An 18,944-nucleotide genomic window follows, 5' to 3' on the forward strand; every position below is an offset into this window, starting at 1 on the left:
GTGGTGCAAAGAATAGAAATCCACGCTAAGTGCACTCTCGGGACTAGTTGCGGACCTACCCCGGGTAGTAATTTCATAGCTCTGGGCACATAACCCCTGGAGCTAAAACCCTGCAATAAGTCCCACGGCTAACTGAATCTTCCCCAAGGTCTTTACTAAAATACATTTAAAATTAAACTATTCAATACTTTGCATTTTCATAATGATTGTTACTTTTTTGTTGTTGTCGACAATCTAATACCACTGTATAAAATGAGAAACGGTATTTTGAGCTAACACCGAAACTTCAAGAAGAATTGATTTGATATTATTTTAATATTTGACCATGTTGTGCTCCAATTCCAGTCTGCCACCCTTCTATGCAAACTCTAAATGGGTGTAACTCAGATTTGAGTGCTTCAATGATTTGAGAAAACACATTTCCACAATTCAACAAATAAAACTTGAACCTTAACCTGTTTTTTGATCTTCCGCACTTATCTGCTTGGTCCGGGGCTGGATGCTGCGGCGGGTTGTCGAGAGCCTCGCCCCATGGCGGCTTCTTGGTTCAGTTTGAGTTTTCTGACGTGAGAGCAAAGGCCTTCGTAGCTGAACCAGATGAGAAGGAGAGAAAGCCCCCTGTTACACCGTAATACAGGGGACATATTAACACTCAGGAAGATTCAAGCGCATTGGTGCCTTTGGGCACAAGTGGTTCAAAGAACCTTGATAGTCAATAATAAGCTACTTGCATATTTGCGTTGCCGGCATGGTTGCTGAGACATTGTTCCACCTGTAGAGCATTTAGAGGGGTATTCAATATGGGAGCGAAAAGTCCGTGCTGGACGTTTCGCTCCACATCGGAGATTTTCCGGCGTATCAGGCGCGCGCCCGCTTTATCCCCGTATTCAATATAAAAGCTACGAAAATGGGAAACTGCGAAGTGGGATCTGCGAAAAAAAACTAATTTTTCCTTGAAGAAATTGTAGGAACCCCCTAAAGTTGTAAAAACATGAGGGATCACTATGGGTCCCCCCGTTTTAGCCTGCAAATGAAAGTCGGGGATTTAAATAGTCGCGGCAGGTGTTTTTTCCCGACATTGAAGAAGTGTTGCAGAAGAGCACTTAGGTTATTTTTTTCATTTTCTTAAGTGGTCCCATCAAATTTGGGGTACATGAAAATGGGTGCAAGCATATTTTGATGTCCCTAAAGTAAGTTTTAAAAAATTCTGCAAATATGCACCTGCCGCTAATAGCCTATTCTAGAATACACCTGCCGCTTATAGACTATTCTAGACTACACCTGCCGCTAATAGCCTATTCTAGAATACACCTGCCGCTTATAGACTATTCTAGAATACATCTGCCGCTAATAATCTTTTCTAGAATACACCTGCCGCTAATAATCTATTCTAGAATACACCTGCCGCTAATAATCTATTCTAGAATACACCTGGCGCTAATAATCTATTCTAGAATACACCTGTCGCTAATAATCTTTTCTAGAATACACCTGCCGCGAATAATCTATTGTAGAATACACCTGCAGCTAATAGCCTATTCTAGAATACACCTGCCGCATACTTGCAGAATAGCCCTGAACCTATTTCCCTATTTTTAAACACTTTTTTCCCATTTTATTTTTTTTTCACCACAATTTTTAAATTAATTTTTTGGGGTGTCCCTATTTTTTTTGTAAACTTTTTTTGACACAGTTATTTTAAAATGTCATTCCCAGGGGTGCAGGCTATTTTTTTAAGCCTGCACCCCTAAACCCCAATTCTGCACTTTTTTTCGCCACCTATTCAGTGGTGAAAAGTTATCCCCGTTTTTTTTCAAAGACTTTTCGAACCTGCGAAAATTACTTTGAAATTGAATACAGTGTAAAACCAAAACCAGCGAAAATGACGTCATCGGTGCGAAATTATCGCAAAAAAAGACTTTTCGCTCCATATTGAATACCCCTATTAATATTTGTCTATGTTCTAGTTTTGCTATCTGTGGTCACAAATCAAGAAGAATCAAATTGGCACCTGTCGTACTTCGCAAATCCACTGCATTTATTAATACACAACACAATATTATGTGGAGGATAAAGGTGTTTGGTTCACTTCACTTTGGCACCAAAAATGAACACACTATTAATTTGCAATTAACTAGTGTATACATCGAGCATTGCATTTGAAACTTAAGCAAATCTACCTCGAGGCAATTTTTGGTGGAACTAATACGCAGCCAGCGAGAAAACAGCAAATATCTAAGGAGCTGCAGTGGGACGCTGTAAAGTGACCACTAAACCTAAAAAACAGCTACTAATGATAGTATATATAGTATACGATATAAGCTTCTGAAACTTAGGCATATCAATTGGTAAATGTTACTAGTAGCTCGTCTACTCTTTGTAACTTGTATTTGTAGGCTTTGCGGTCGCTTACCTCAATCCCAGGCACAATTCAGACCTGTCAACTTCGATATATTTTGGAAGGTGCCTACGCATGTAACAAAGTAAAGAACCGCCCCCCCCCCCCGGTCTTACAGTTAAAGAACTGTTGCATAAACAAGTTTTGCAGATACATATCAATAAAGCAAACCCCATGCGAAGCAGTTTGGCCATAATTATTCTATGCAGCTAAATAAATAATTATTACTAGTTGCAAAGAAAAAAGTTTTGTAATGGCTGATGCGTGTAATTGCAGTTGCGTGTAATCGTTGTAGCATGTAATTGCTAAGAAAAATGCAAACTGACAGGTCTGTGCTTTAGAAAGCATGCAAGCAAAAAACGTTTAGTAAGGAGGACAGGTTGCGTATTGCTGTAATATGAAATAATATAACATATCACTCACAAACTTCTTTGGCTTGTGTTCAACAACATGAACCTCTAGCATTTTCTATACGTGATATTAATACTTCTATACCAACATGTGGCTTAGACAGCAACTTCACCTCAAATTATAGTAGGATAATATACCTACTGTAAATTATAAGGGCATTTTAAGGGTTCCACTGACCATACAGAGGCGCAAGGCTGCAAGCCTAGTGCATTATAAACAAGCTGCGGAAATACAAGTCTTATAATATTGTTAATAATTTACAGTAGGGGTGCGATGTTCCTTATAATAACAAGTTTTCCTAATAAATACTAAAATAATTAAATCATTATTCATCAATTTTAGGCAATGGTGCAAAAACTTCCCATTTTATTACTCAAAACAAGTCTATAAATGTATTAGCATCACTTGACTATTATAAGGATACAAGGCCTCATTTAGAGTTGGATGTACACCCTTTTTTTTACAGAAGATATGCTGTTTCCATAGTGTGTATGCACAGGAATCGGTAAGTTCGAATCCCGGCAGCGTCAGGCCGATAGAGGAAGAGATCCCGGCAGCGGCAGCCCGACAACGCTGGAAATCCTGATCGTCCCCAGGTAAGTACTAGCTAACCTAACCTACCCCCTAACCCTCCCTTAGGGGTGCCTAACCCTAACCTCCCCCCCCAAGTGCCTAACCCTAATCCCCCCCTCTAAGTGCCTAAACCTAACCCCCCCTTCCCCGCTGCCTAAACCTTAGTCCCCCGGGGGGGTGCCTAACCCTAACCTCCCCCCCCCCCGGGCGTGCCTAACCCTAACCCCCCCTTCCCCTAGCCTAACCCTCCCGGGGGGTGCCTAGCCCTAAGTCCCCCCCGGGAGCCCTAAACCTAACCCTCCCCCCACGCGGCTGTCCGCTCGCGGTGCCTGGCATCCCTACTATCGGGATGCCGGGTGCCGGTCTCCCGGCGTAGGGGTAATGACAGGCGTCTAGATTTTAGACGCCTGTCATTTAACCCTAGCCGGGATTGAGGAGTCTGGAAGCCGGCGGCCGGTATCGCGGCCGCCGGCATCGTAAACGTATACCACTTGCACATGGTAAATGTATATATTTATATGTATTATTGGCTAGTGTTCCAATAAGGGCAAAATTAAGGCCATATGGGCCTGGGGATGTGTGGGTGTGGCCAGAGCCATATGTGTGTGACCAGTGTTGTGTGGGTGTGGCCAAAGCCATGTGTGTGAGACCAGTGATGTGGGTGTGGCCAGAGCTATGTGGGTGTGGCCATTGCTGTATGGGTGTGGCCAAAGCCATGTGTGTGTGTGTCCAGTGATGTGTGTGTGTGTGTGTCCAGAGTCACATGGGTGTGAACAGTGCTGTGTGGGTGTGGCCAGAGCCATGTGGGTGTGTACACCACATACATTATCAGCTCCAATGTTTCCCAGATGCAGAAAAGTTGAAAAATTGCATCAATTTGTGAAGAAAATAGCAATACAATTTGTATGCTTTTGATTTATGGCTGCCTGTGTGTCATCATCATGCTGTCATGTGAGGATGGGCCTATTTTCTTATAGAGACCTGGAGCTATAGTCTCATCCACAACATTGCTAATCTGGCCTCTATGCTTCAAGAGGTGGATAGGGTGTGGGCGCATATATGCTGAGTGCATTAGTGTTCACATAAATGCCACACAATTACATGTCGAAGCATGCCCTGATAAGCCTCACAGGATCTCTGGGCCTGATTCAGAGCCGGACGCTATTTGCGGACGGTCGTTCCAAAAAAGGGGCTTGCTGTTTAAATTGAGTGCTCGCTCTTTGCGGTTTGTTGACACCTCTATGTCTGAGCAAGCGAACGAAAAATGCGCTCGCTATTTTGTAAATACGCCCCTTTGCCGTTCGCAACACACGTCATCTCCGGTATTTATTAGATTAATCGGGTGCATCGAAAGGCATCTGAACTGCTCGCCGTGCTTGTGGTAGGTTTTTCTTGCCGCTATCACTGCGAGCAGTTCACGCTAAAAGACAACCAAGTGACGTGGTCGATGACGCTCCTTTACTAATTATGCACTCCCATTAAATGCCCTTTTGACCGTTAGGCACGCATGCGTTCGGATCTCCACTCCCCCATTTTCAAGCACCTTCCCCTGTTACCACTCACAAACGGTACATTCTGTCACTCACATTAGCAGCCCCTCGCTGTTTTGCGAGCGCACGATTTCCGACCACAATGACTGGTTTGCGCATGTGCATTATGACCCATACGCATGCGCAGTTGTGCGACCATCGCTCAGAGCGAACGAGCGGCCACTTACGAGCGGCTCTGAATCAGGCCCTCTGTCTCTTGCGGGTTACCGGAGAGTGGGTGCAGAGATTGCCGATCAGAATAATGACCATCGGGACTACTACCGAGTCCCTTCTGATTGGTTGCTTAGTTTCAGACCTCTCCAGCTGATTCATTATTATTTTATTGATACATTAAGTTTTCATTCAACTTTATTATAACAAGTTGTGGCTGTCGATTCACATTATTTTTTATTTTCATTACTGCTGCAGGAAAGAAGATCGTTATGAATTTTCATAGGTGTAAACAGCGGATGTGAAAATCTTTACTATGTATTATATATGTGAATATGCCACCCTCACAGTTATTATTAGCTGTAAAGACACAATTCTCCCTTGTGATGACATGCCATTATTATATTGTGTACAAATAGGGTAATGGGACTTTAGAATTTGCTACTAACACTTGTCTTTTTTTCTGGGTAAGATCAAGGCCTAGAGTGGTCCAACTCTAAATGAGACCCATAGTAGCAGAATAGTTCCAGACATCTAACCACGTGGACATGAGGACATTTCACAAAAAGGACTTGGGGAGTAACACGTAAAACGTGGCCACAAATCCATCACATGGGATGGGTAACAATTCTTTTTTTTTTTTCGTTTGGACTTTTTTTTTTATGAGGATGCAAATAAACATTTAGGACACCAGACAAATTTGTGAATGATACAAATAATTATTTCATATTAGACCTGATTTATTATGCATTGTAGCCTGTGAATGTGAAGGTATCTTTAGAAAGATGATTGACCAATCACTGCACACTGACATCAGAAAGAGTCAGATGGGTGAAATATCACCTAGGTTTCAGGTGTTCTTGGTGAACAAAATAAATTTTTTTTGGTTTTTCTTTAGTTTTTGAAAATGTGAATATTGGGAGCAGGATAAATAAAAAATAATAACATCCACAAAGTAATGAGGCTGAAACGTAAAGTGCAAATTTTACACACAGTGGAGGTAGTTACATGTTTGTTCAGTCCTCCAATGTCGGCTACTTCTCTGCGTACTCGGAGCCCGATTCAGACCCGCTCGCAAGCCGGTCGATGGCCTGGCAGTACACACGCGCAGTGTGCGCAAGCCCTGCAGCGAGCGAGAAATCACTCGCTCCAGCGCTCGCATCCAAAAGTGGCGGCTGTCGATGTTGATCGACAGCTCGCCCCATTTGGTAGGCGTGTCTTAGGGTGGCTGGCCAAACGCCTGCCGTTTGGGGGCGGCCCCACTGACATCACGAGTGATGTCAGTGGTGAGCTTCTGGCTCTATTAGAGCCGGAAGCTCACTGGGGCTTGCGACCTACCACAAGGGTCTCATCGCAAGCGCGATGGTCGCGACCATCATCTGGCCGCACGCTAAAGCTGTGGGTGGCCACCCACAGCTTAGCGAGCGGCCAAGAGACCCAACAAAAAAAAACATGTGGCCGCCCTGATTCAGAGTGAGCGCTCGCTTTTTGCATCAGGCCCTCTGATCTATGGTGGCTTTAATCCTTAAAGAGGCAACAGCTGCAAAAATAAGGTACCACAGTGGGCCCTCTTACAATGGGTTCCGGACTATAGATAGTAAAAAGGTTGACAATGTCTAGATAGACACCAGATATTAGACAGTCAATAGGTCGACTGGGACAAAAGCTTGACAGGGACAAAAAGTCGCCACAAAAAAACGGTCAACACATTTTTATTTTTATTAGGGTTAGGTTTAGGCACTTACCCCAACGGTTAGGGTTAGGCACCTGGAGGGAGGGTTAGGCACTTACCGGAGGGTTACGGTTAGGCACTAATAAACATTAGGTTTATGAATAGGGATTTAATTTGGGTTTAGGATCTGGATTATGTTTGGATGTAGGGTCAGGCTTATTATTTCATCACACTGGAGGTAAGGGTTGGGGTATGGCGGGACTGGATTTGACCTTTACAGGCCCTAAGTGAAACATTATACCAAACCCTAATGGGATTAGGCACCAGTGACATAAGTAACACAATATTTGCTTCAGCGATGACACTGGTACTTAGTGAGTTGATGAGCCTACATTCTCATGAAGGTTAATTCGGCTCACAAAATGGCCGCCTCCTGCCTCCACCGTGTGTAACATATAATTATTGGTAGCTTTTTTTTTATTTATCAAGTCCCCAACACTGTCTTTGTGCTGTTTTACAACTATTTTACAAATTAAATACTGCTCCTCGGGCCACCACTTATATACTGTATATATCTATATCTGATTGCAGGACCATGCTTATTAATGCATAATGTCATTCCTAAAGGTAACTTCACATAAAAGAATCTTGGCAGGGCAGGATAATGTTAAATATTAGTTCTCTGTGCTGTCCAACCATATACTGACACAAGTTCACCTGTACAATCTGCTAATTGGAATTGCTGGCTTACTAAACAAGGACATGTATATCTGCAGGATACTACTATAGTGATATATAAACAATACAAATATGGGGGACTTGTATACGCAGATATCACATAAGGCGCTCCATGATCAATGTATTATTATATTGTGCCTTTAGAATTGTAACGATATTGGCCACAGAAGGTAAACTTTCTTCCCAAATTCTGTGGCCCCTGGGTACAATGGGTCTTTCACTGATATGATATTTATAATGAATCACTATTATTACTGCTTATATAACGGACAGCCTCTGATGCTGGAGCATTTGCTGTTGTTTATGTCCAGAAATGGTCCTCCCTTCACCAGCTCTGGGTAATAATAAGAGAGTACATGGATGGATTATCACAAACACAGACACAAATGGCAGCTTTATAACACAGAGGGAGAGACGTATCAAACTTCTAAAGAAGGCGGGTGGCAAAGTTACCCATAGCAACCAATCAGCTTCTGGCTGTCATCTTATAGAATGTACTAGATATATAATAGCAACAATCTGATTGGTCCTTCTTCATTTGCCCGCTTTAGAAGGTTAGATGTTTCTCTCCAGAGTGTTATATCTCAGTTATCTGGCTAGGACACAAGCATCAAGTTTAGTAAACCATTAAAAGCATGTACGCCCATTAGGATACTTGTGTACTACTAATATACTGTATTGACTTTTATGCCAAACTCCATTTTATTACATTTAAAATAACAAGTCCCTGTCTGGTCTCTTTTTTTCAGCTATGATGCTTCTGACAAAGGAGAACATTTATATAGAAGATGCTTGAAAGGAAAAAGTTGCTGTTGCCCTTAGCAATGCCACGGTATATTTTACGTACATACTCCATGAGAAGAATGGCCGGTGGAACCTGATTTTTTTTTTTCTTTTTTTTGCTATAGGCTTTTCTATTTCCTTTGCACCAGTCTACATAAATGTCCCCCGAAGAGCATAGCACATGCAGTTTGTGTAAAGACGTGGAAAGCGCAGAGTAAGCATTGAGCAGGCGTTGCGGAATAACATTGTACTTTTCAAATTTAACAGCGAAACCAACGGTGTTTAGCAGCTGACAGTAGACGCTATTCAAGCTACAGCGTAAACTCTAAACATCATGTATCACTTGCGAAAGCTCCATGGAATGTTGGGACGTAAGAATGGAAGCCGGTGGCAATGACGATGAAATGCTACTGGGAGATGGTGAAATAGAGTTGGACTTAGGAGAAATGAGATGATTTGAAAACATAAACATAGAAATTGAGGGCAGGATGTGACAGTTAGTTCACACTACAGTGTGTTTTCGTGTGGGGCTTGAGCGTGAAGAACACAACGGTCTCTGACTGCTGTTGAGGTCAAGACTGTGCAGGACACAACTTCCTCGTTGACGCTAAGGCCACCTGGTTTGACCCTTCATGGGTCGTCATCCTGTGCGTTATGCGGTCCTTACCTGCCTCAGTCCTCTCTTCCTCCCCAAGGGTGGTTGGATGAGAAGGTTCTGGTGGCCAGGCTCGCTCTGCACACTTGCTACCCTGTAGAGTGTTAACAGCATTAACATATGGAATGCACACATATGAGAAGGAGGTATGGCGGATGTTGACAAGGGAGACAAGTACTTGAGCACTGAGTGAGTAAATAATGGGTTCTAGCGATAGTTTTAAGAACATCGGGTGTCCTAAACCTTAGGGAGGAAATTACTTCAATCAGACATGGACGTATTTCCTTACCATTTCATTTTCTCGGCAAATAAGACCAGTTACGGTAGGTACATGTGTTGTAGAGGAATTCTAAACCTTGTTACATTCATTTGTCGTCTATTTGCCAGACTGTACTTCACGTCTACTGTAGGTATGGGGACATACGGAAGACGGCATCATTGCTTTTCTGTAAATACAAGCCCTGACTTCTCCAGGTATATGCATACCTTAAATGCACAAGCAGGTGCACTTTATAGCAAACACAAATAGCAATATTAAAGATCAGTCCTAGAATGCTCTGTACACAATAATTGCATTAGAGCTGGACCCTTTTATCTGTTAGGATACCTTACATCCCCTTTCCGTGTGACGGCACGCTTACATAGAATTGCAGATTCAGAATTGCAAACACACACTAAGGACCTGATTGTGAATCGGACGCATCCGCGGATGCTTTACTGTTTGGCCGCGGCGGATGCATCAATCCATACCCACTAGTGATCTGTGCGTATGCCTATTCCTGATACGGCGCCGATTATTTTTCTATGGCGTATGCGCAGTATGTAGATAACCAACGGCGTCCATGCTCATTTCCACTTGCGTCCAAATCACAAGTAACGGAGCAATTTCACAGCCACGAGCTTAACTGTGCGCTGTGATCTGGGGGACTGGCTTCAGCATACACAGACAGTGGAACATGTCACTTATTTAAATTTTTCTAGGTTACGACTATGTGCTCATAAGCCCACTGTACTAGGGCCCTGATTCAGAGCCGGACGCTCTTTGTGAGCACTCGCTCTGAATCTGGGCGGCCTTTTTTTTTTTGGGTTGGCCTCCAGGCCGCTCGCTAAGCTGTGGGTGACCACCCACAGTTTTTTCGAGCGGCCAGGTGATGGTCGCGACCATCGGGCTTGCGACGAGACCCTTGTGGTAGGGTCTTGTTCCCACAAGCACCAGTGAGCTTCCAGCTCTAATAGAGCAGGAAGCTCACTACTGACATCACTCATGATGTCAGTAGGGCCGCCCCCAAACGGCAGGCGTTCCTTCGGGAACGCCTCCGTTTGGCCAGCCACCCCCCTCCCCGCCTACAAAACGGGGCGAGCTGTCGATCAACATCGACAGCCGCCCCGTCTTGTAGTGAGTCCCGCAGCGAGTGATTTCTCGCTCGCTGCGAGGCTTGCACACGCCGCGAGTGCGCACTGCCCGGCCATCGACCCACTTGCGAGCGCATAGCGCTTGCGAGCGGGTCTGAATCAGGCCCTAGGTACTCAAATACAGGTTGAGTCTCCCATATCCAAAATGCTTGGGACTAGAGGTATTTTGGATATCGGAATATTCCGTATTTAGGAATATTTGCATACCAAAAAAGAGATATCTTGGGAAAGGGACCCAAATCACAGAATTAATTTATGTTGCATATACACACAGCCTGCAGGTCGCTTTATACAATATTTTTAATAATTATGTGTCTAGCAAGCGTCCGCTCGCTTCTGCCGATGTTCGCTAATCTGCGCATGCGTATGCATCGCAGTGCACGTGCGCAAACTAGTCATAGCGATCGGGACCCGTTCACTCGTCCTGCAAAGACAGCGCCGTGTAATGAGTGACAAGAGAGGCCGTTTGTGGGTGGTGACAGGGGCAGTCCAGTGAAAACGGGGGAGTGAAGGTGCGAACGCAGGTGTGCCCGAGTGTCTCAACGCTGTTTCAGAGGCGTGCATAATTAACAGGCAGCGTCATAGTACACGTCACCAGCCTTTTTTTTTTACACTGAAATCCTCGCAGTGCTTGCGGTAGGGTAGAGGCAACCACAAGCGCTGCGATCGCTTCCGATTGTCCTCGATGTACCAATGTTTTATTACACTTCCTGGAGATAATGTGCGCTAGGGGGCGTCTCACCATATGCTAATGGGCGTCTGCATACACAAAGTGATCGCTCGCCAAGACACAGTGGGTGTGCTTATGCCTTGCCGTGCGATCGCCTGCCTTGACGTCACTTAGCTGAATTTGCATACGCTGGTAGCAAGCGGCCGCATCTAGCGAATGGCTCTGAATCAGGCCCTTTGGCCCATCAAAAAGTGAAGGTTTCACTATATCAGTCATGCTAAAAAAATTCTGTATTTTGTAATATTTGGATATGGGAGACTCAACATACACCCCCCCTCCCCCCCCCCGAGACTTCCCCCCTCGAGACCTTCCCACAGCCCCTTCCCCCCCGGCGCTGACATCCCAACAGCAAGGTTTGGGGTTCGGTGGTTAGGCATCCGGGCGAGGGTTAGGGTTAGGCTGCAGGGGCGGGGAGGGTTTGTTAGGGTTAGGCTGCAGGGGGGGGGGGGGGTTAGGTTTAGGATTAGGGTACTTACCGACCAGCGTTAGTATTCCAACACAGTCAAGATGCCGGCATCGGGATTCTCATTGCTGGGATCCTGATCGCCAGCATCCCGTACCCATCTGACAGGAGCGTTGGCCAATTTCCCGGCGATTTCCTCACAGCGCATGCGCAAAACACCGGAAAATGGCCGTGCTGAGCAGCGCAGAGAGACTTGACGCGGGACCTCAGAGAGGTAAGTTTTAGATAATATGGGTGCACGGGTGTGCGGTGCAGCACCCATTGTAAATACGCCCCTGCCAACCAATAGATATCTATATATCATACTTGCCCACCCTCCCGATTCAGCCGGGAGCCTCCCGAAAATCGTCCGCCGCTCCCGGGCCCCCAGGAAAGGCAGGCAAGCCTCGACCCGTCCAGACCCCCCCGCGATTACAATAAAACCCCCGCAGCGGGGGAAGGGGGCGGTGACACGATTCGCGCTGAATCGCGTGATCGTGGCCCCGTCCCCTGCTACACAATGCCGAGATTTTCGGCAGTGTGTAGCAGGGGACGGGGCCGAAATTACACGATTCTGTGTCCACGGCCCTGCCCCCGTTGCCGGGTAGTATCCCCGGACACGCCCCGCCTCTATCACGCTACACCCCCCTACTTGTCCGATCTGGAGGGGGCTGCCAGGATGTCGGCAAGTCTGATATATATCTTTTTCATATATTACTCCAAACATATTTACTTTTCTAATAAAACTATAAGGTTAAATAAAACATACAAAATATAATAGAAAATATGAATATAAAACAATATAAATAAAATATAAAACGTTGTTGTCGTTGTTTTTACCTTTCTATGTGCATTCCCTTTATCCTATCTGTCTCCGCTGACTGCTGCCATCTAGGTGACGGCTGGACAGGGTATCTTTGCATAATGGGATATCTGTCTGGGCCTGGATCTCAGAGCGAAACCGTTTTTCACCTCTGAGCTCACGTTGGTCAGAGCCTCGGAAGGTAGCAGGGAAGCATTGCTTGTCCCTGTCGCCATATTAGGATAGAACCTCTGGTGCAACAGCAGATGTCAGATGACAGTCAGATAAACTTCCCTTATGACAAATTATTAGCCATCCACCTTGCATGAAGGCTGGGGATATACTGGAGAGCGAGTTTTCCTCACCTGTCCCCCTGGAGATTTTTTTGCATTCATTATTATATATACTATTATACAGTATATACATGTGAGTGTAAGTTCCTAGATTCATTATAAAAAAGTTACTTCAGGATATTATGCCAGGATAGGCCATTTTTTGTCATCTCCCGCCTTCCTGAGGACAACATCTAGGTCCCTGCCTCCTGCCAGGTACAAAAATATACCTACAGTAAGTCCTTCTCCATGGAAAGTTGCTGTCTGAAGGGGGGGCCATAAAGTATATAGAGCAAATATTCTGGAATCGGTATGATTGGAGTCCCGGACGCGGCTGCCTGACATGGGTGAAAATCCCGATCGTCCCTAAGGTAAGTATTGACTAACTTAATTCCCTCCCCTAACCCTAACCATCCCTTAGGGGTGCCTAGCCCTAACCTTCCCCCAAGTGCCTAACCCTAATCCCCCCTCTAAGTGCCTAAACCTAACCCCCCCTTCGCCACCGCCTAAACCTAAGTCCCCCTGGGTGGTGCCTAACCTAAATCACCCCCCGGGGGTGCCTAACCCTAACCCCCCCTTCCCCTTGCCTAAACCTAACCTCTCGGGGGGGGGGGGTGCCTAACCCTAAGTCCCCCACGGGAATCCTAGACCTAACTCCCCCCCCCCACGGCTATGCGCGCTCAGGGTCCCTTCGATTGGGATGCCGGGCGCCGGTCTCCTGGCGTCGGTAAAATGAAAGGCGTCTAGATTTAGACGCCTGTCATTTAACCCTCGCCGGGATTAAGCAGTCGGGAAGCCGACTGTCGGGATTAGGTCTGCCGGCTTCCCGACTGCATACCAATCTTCTAGAGTGGACAAGTGTAAAAGTTGCCCAATCAGCTTCTAGATTTTTTTTATCTAGTACATTCTATATAATGATAGCTAGGAGCTGATTGGTTGAGCGAGACCCTTTTCCTCACAGGGTGACTGTACATGGCCAACTAACTATTATGTACAGTACACAGAAGATGCTCAATAATCACTTCTTACCAACTGAAGTCTTAATATTTTAACATTTTTTATGAGAAAAAAATGTCTGGTAAATAAAGGGCTGGAAAATCACAATGTCCCCATCTTCAGGTAGATCACTATAACTTTTGCTGATTATCAGATGCTGAAGGACTGAGGGCTAAATGTAATAGCTTGCAAGTTGCAAGCACCCGCGCATTTTCATTTTAGGTGCTAGCTTTAAAGCGGCAAAAATACAACGGGCAAAAACCAGGTTGGTATTGCCGCTTTAAATATAGTGACTGAGGGCCTGATTCCGCAAGGAACGCACAGATGCAGACGCACGCACCCAGCCGCTGCGAGAATATGCTAATGAATGCATTCGCACGGCAATCGCAGCAGAATAAGCAGACGCCCAGCACTACATAATACCACCCACTTCCCTTTACTTGCGTCCTCTATACAGCGGAAACATCAGTAACATTGAGAGCCATCGGACCCATACGCACAATAGTGGTTGACCTGACCCTCCCGCAGACATAGCGAGACTTCCTGTGCGCAACTGGAGCCCAGGCTGCGTCCGCCTCTGCAAGGGCTTACTTATGCACGCCCCTGAAACGCCGTCCAAACGCACAGGCATGCCGGCATTTGCCTGACCACTCCCCCGCCACCACCCACAAACGGCACTTCCTGTCAATCACTTGTCCCTGGGGCTGTGGACTCCCTGCGTACACATACTCCATCGCACTGACCGATTCGCGCACGCACTCTGCTATGCTTTCGCATGCGGAGAGCAAAACCATCGACCGACTGCGTGCGTCTGCATCCGTGCATTCCTAGCTGAATCAGGCCCATAATTGCCTACAACTCTCAGGCTATTACATTGATTTACCCCTGAATTACAGTTTCCCCATCTAAAGTGTTTTAATGGCTTAACCACTGCTAAATGCAATATAGAAATCAGGGACGTGTTTATAAAATAAGGGGGCCAGTGTATGTTTTTCACGTCAGCTCCTTCTCCCCGTGGAAATATGGTGGCAGCAGCTGCACAAACGCCACATATCAGTCGATTCCTTTGGAAATCTAATGCCCGTGGCATATGTCTAAAGAAACTGACAGAAATCTGGCATCGTAGGCCCTGCTTGACTCAGGCGCCCATGTACACAGCACACCCGTTATAGACGGGCCACTGACTTACAGAGCGCTATTGCAACAAGCCTGATACCCAGGTAACTACAGAAACTGAGACGTTGGCAACTAATCACATCTTTCTAGTACAATGTAATAAAACAAAAAAATAAAGCAAAACAAAAAAAAAATATATAACAAAAACAGCCCCAAACAAAACACCTACAAATGGCCAGGTTCAGAGGTGCACGTATTTGCAGCCGCTGGTGTGTAGGTCTGCGGAGTCGCGGCAGCGATAATATGCAAAAGGCATCAGCCTTCCACTTGTGTATTAGCGTACACCTAAATGTGCAAGCACTGAAATGCCCACTTTCAGCGTCTCTGCGCGCTATAACTCCGCCAGTGATTCAAGACACGCCACCATCAGCGCACCGTCATGGTGCGTCATCAACACTTGGACCAGCCCTAGGACAGGTGCCATTTCTCCGTCTGTCTGTGGCCTCTGTGGCTCTGCGTCTGAGAACGCAGACGCTTTCACTGACACGCCCCCGATACTCCCATAACACGCCCACACAACGTTTTTTTTTTTACATTCACTTCAGGTCCCCTCCCAGTCACCGCCCAGGAACGTCCATGTATTTTCCATTTCTGTTACCAGCAGAACCGTATGCAACGTGCAGTTAGCGTGCACCTCGGAATAACACCCAAAATACATAAACTCAAAAGGACAGGCAGCTGGACATGCAAATTCAGTGTTTCTATGTAGATACCTGGTTGGTGGCTTTGGGTTACTGATCTATATATGGAACTGTTTTCAATCATTAGTCACATGACCATTCCTGTGCCATTAATTCACTACAATATAATTACCGGCAATCTGTGCCGCAATTCTATAGGGCTATGAGCATTAGATAGATGTAGAACCTTATGTAGGGATATCTCTTGGACCTTTATCTTTTTTTTTTTAGGATCTTGTAGGATTCAGCTCACAATTTTTTTCTGCAATGATTTTGAGCGCGCAGGATTTTCAATGTAACAAAAGATAATTGATAAAATATCACCATTAATCTGAAAACCTCTGATGTAATCATAAAGTAACACTGCAGTAAGGTGAAAGAGCCAGCAGCTTTTTTGTGAAGTGATAAATGAGCAGCGCAAGGAAACAATTATTACTTTCCTCACTTCCCCCTTTGTACGAGAAGTAAAGGAAATTATTTCCTAACATCACAGCTCGTAGCAACGTTATTGTTTCACTTTGGTTTTGTTTTGTTTTAATAAAGCAAAAAGGAAGAAAACATGGGATCGATCAAACAGGTAATTGGATTCATTTCAGATTCCTCTCCATCAGGAGACCACTGCGTCTCATTTAGAAGAGTGGCAGTAAAACTGGCTCGTACAGCTTAATCCAAAATGGTGCCAGCACAGCTTGTGTTATATGCCCGCTAAAAGTCTGTTTATGATGTTTGTTCTCATACAGAAGATGCTGCGGGGAGCTGGGCTATTTCAGGATCACACGGAACACTGGGCCATCAAACAAATCTAAAATAAATATTAAGTATATAAATTATCCCCGTGTGCCTGGCAGTTAGAGGACTGAAGTGATAAAGCCTTTCAAGTTTTTAAAAGGTTATTAGCTGTGAAACACTCGGTGTCTCAGATGAGCGAGGCAGGAGTTTAAAGTACGCCGGTCATATAGTGGAGGCAAACAATCTGGACGCAATGTAACAATTCGCTAGCGACCAGCAATGTCTCTGATTCACGTAATGCCGCAGTGATGTCACTGTTATTGGGTAACCCCACTAAATGGCTGCCTCCACTGTGGGCATTCAACTGGTAGATACTTGTCTACATTTGGAGGTGAAGTCGAAGATGCAAGTGTTGGGGGGGGACAGGCAAATAGATTTACATCATCATCGTCCGCGTCCGGCCCAAAATGCAGCAGTTTCACGCAGTGCAGCAAGGAAGTCGTGAAGGCAAGTAATCTTTCCCTTGTTCACTTTACCGGGCTTCTGGTGGGTTGGTCTACTTTCCAGGGAGTCTGGGCGAACTCCGAAAAGTTCGTGAACCTCCTTGACATTCTGGGACAGCAGACATTGGGCCTGATTCTGGTACGCAATTCCAAAAGCGGGCGCATCCTGCGATTATCAGCAGATCACGCAATCGCAGACTGCACAATCGCGTACCATGCAAATACATCCCTTGACAGAGGATACGAGAGCGGACGTCTCGCTCCCTGCAAGGCCGGAGCTTTCGGTCTGTGAAATAGGTGTTTCTGGGCAGTTACCTATGGACGGACAGAACAGATGCGTCTCATGGGAATGCCTTGGGAGTGTAGCCAGACTTCCGGGCTTGTATGAGGCGTGCGGACGGAGATGGGACGACTGTTTCAGCTGGGTCTATTGTACCAAGCATGGGATGGGTGCAAGTGGCGATACTAATGATACATATGCAGACAGCCAGACACTGGTATAGACGGATGGATACCCGCATTTGCATACATTAGCAAATCTGCCGACGTCTGCATATGCCGGCACTTGTTGCCAGACTCAGGCCCAATGTTGAGGATACTGCAACTAAGAATCTATGGTCAGCCCACAAAAAATTCTCCTGAACTGTCAGTCGGCGACTAAGGCATTTTAAGACGGTCTCTGTCGGTCTTCTAAGTCGCTAAACAGCATAATTACACATTAGTAACACTGACAATGAAGAATGACAATGGGACACCAAATACATCGTTCTAATGGTTATGGAATATAGTGCTAGATACAATCTACAGACAATGACCACTGACCATTGTACTAACAGAGCGTCTCTCAGCGTCTCCTTTGTATCAGGGGAAAGCCATGGTTGAAACGATGGTGGGCAATAATATTTTGGCGCAGAATATGACTAGTATACTCTCCAGAATAGGGATAAGGATTGTCAATGCCATGATGAAGCTTTGTGCCGAAATGTAATATTATATCTCAAACAAACAGCTGTAATGAAGTAGATTCCAATATTGCCCAATTCCTATATGGACGGACCCAAATTCTGCATTATTGCAGAGCCGCGTCCGTCCGTATGGTGTTCGTAGAGTGACAGATTTACTAAAACGAGTTCTCATTAATAGACCCCGACTTTAACGTCTGATTTTATTGTGCAAGCAGTTTATCAGATCCCTTTCTAATGGCCCCTGGTAAGGAACAGGTGAGAGATTGAACAGTCCTAGGCACACAGTCACAGTTGTAATGATTCACGAGTTAGAACGGTAAAGGTGGAAACTCTCTCTGAGCAACTTCACATGTACTCTCATGGTTAGGAGTAATCATCTGTCTTTTCCATGAGAACTGATTTTGACAGCATTTTTAATATTGTTGGCAATGCCCGTTCTAAAGCGAATCAGTTTGCCAGGCAGCTAATAAATACTGTACACAGATTCACATTTCTTTATATATTGTACAACTACTATTATGTATACCTTTAGTATTTTACCTTTAAAGAAAACCTTTTGGGCAGCGGTTCCCAAACTCCACCATTACAGTCCATGTTTTAAGGATATCCATGCTCATGGACGGGTGACTTAATTAGTACTTAATTAGTCAATTTGATCTAACACTCTAGACCAGGGGTTCCCAACCACGATCCTCAAGGCACACTAACAGTCCAGGTTTTAGGGATAGCCATACTTGAGTACAAGTGACTTATTTAGTACCTCAGTTTATTTGATTTAACCATCTGTGCACAATCATGGATATCAGGACTGTTAGTGTGCCTTGAGGACCGAGGTTGGGAATCACTGCTCTAGACTCCAGCACGGATATCCTTAAAACCTGGACTGTCACGGTGGAGTTTGGGAACCTCTGCTTTAGGGGCTGAAGTAGAATTCAACTCAATTGCAACACAAACTGCAAAAGCAATTTGTGTTCATTGATAAAGCTACAACTGTGGCCTTATGCAAAGTGAAATCTATCTTAAGATGGCTGCCAGGGTGTGCAGTCCAGGAACCTTTCCTATATGGTCAATAAAGATATTGATGAACAAAAAAAAAAAAAAGATGCATTTCAGTCAATGACATATTCGCCTGGTTTTCTTTTTACCAGGTCTACATCTTACACAACCCACTCGCACTTCACTAATGCTGGGGATCATCTTCTGCATCATTCACTATTTGTACCTGCCCCCGGCCACCTGGAAATAA

General features: G+C 45.2%; 1 protein-coding gene across 17 annotated transcripts in view; it reads right to left on the reverse strand.

Moving 5' to 3' along the window:
* The window catches only part of UNC80 (unc-80 subunit of NALCN channel complex), a 240,601-nt gene that overhangs the window by 34,665 nt on the left and 186,992 nt on the right, over nt 1–18,944 (reverse strand). For 12 of the 17 annotated variants that reach the window (XM_088474107.1, XM_088474108.1, XM_088474104.1 and 9 more), the window contains 2 exons: nt 8,943–9,024; nt 456–618 (listed from right to left, as the gene is read on the reverse strand). In XM_088474107.1, coding sequence (XP_088330233.1) covers nt 456–618; nt 8,943–9,024 — 245 coding nt within the window. The remainder of the gene's footprint in view (nt 1–455; nt 619–8,942; nt 9,025–18,944) is intronic. The other 5 variants (XM_088474115.1, XM_088474109.1, XM_088474100.1 and 2 more) reach the window with 3 other exon arrangements.

This window comes from Taudactylus pleione, unplaced genomic scaffold (genome assembly GCF_031769625.1).
Source record: "Taudactylus pleione unplaced genomic scaffold, aTauple2 ptg000147l, whole genome shotgun sequence".
Lineage (NCBI taxonomy): Eukaryota > Metazoa > Chordata > Amphibia > Anura > Myobatrachidae > Taudactylus > Taudactylus pleione.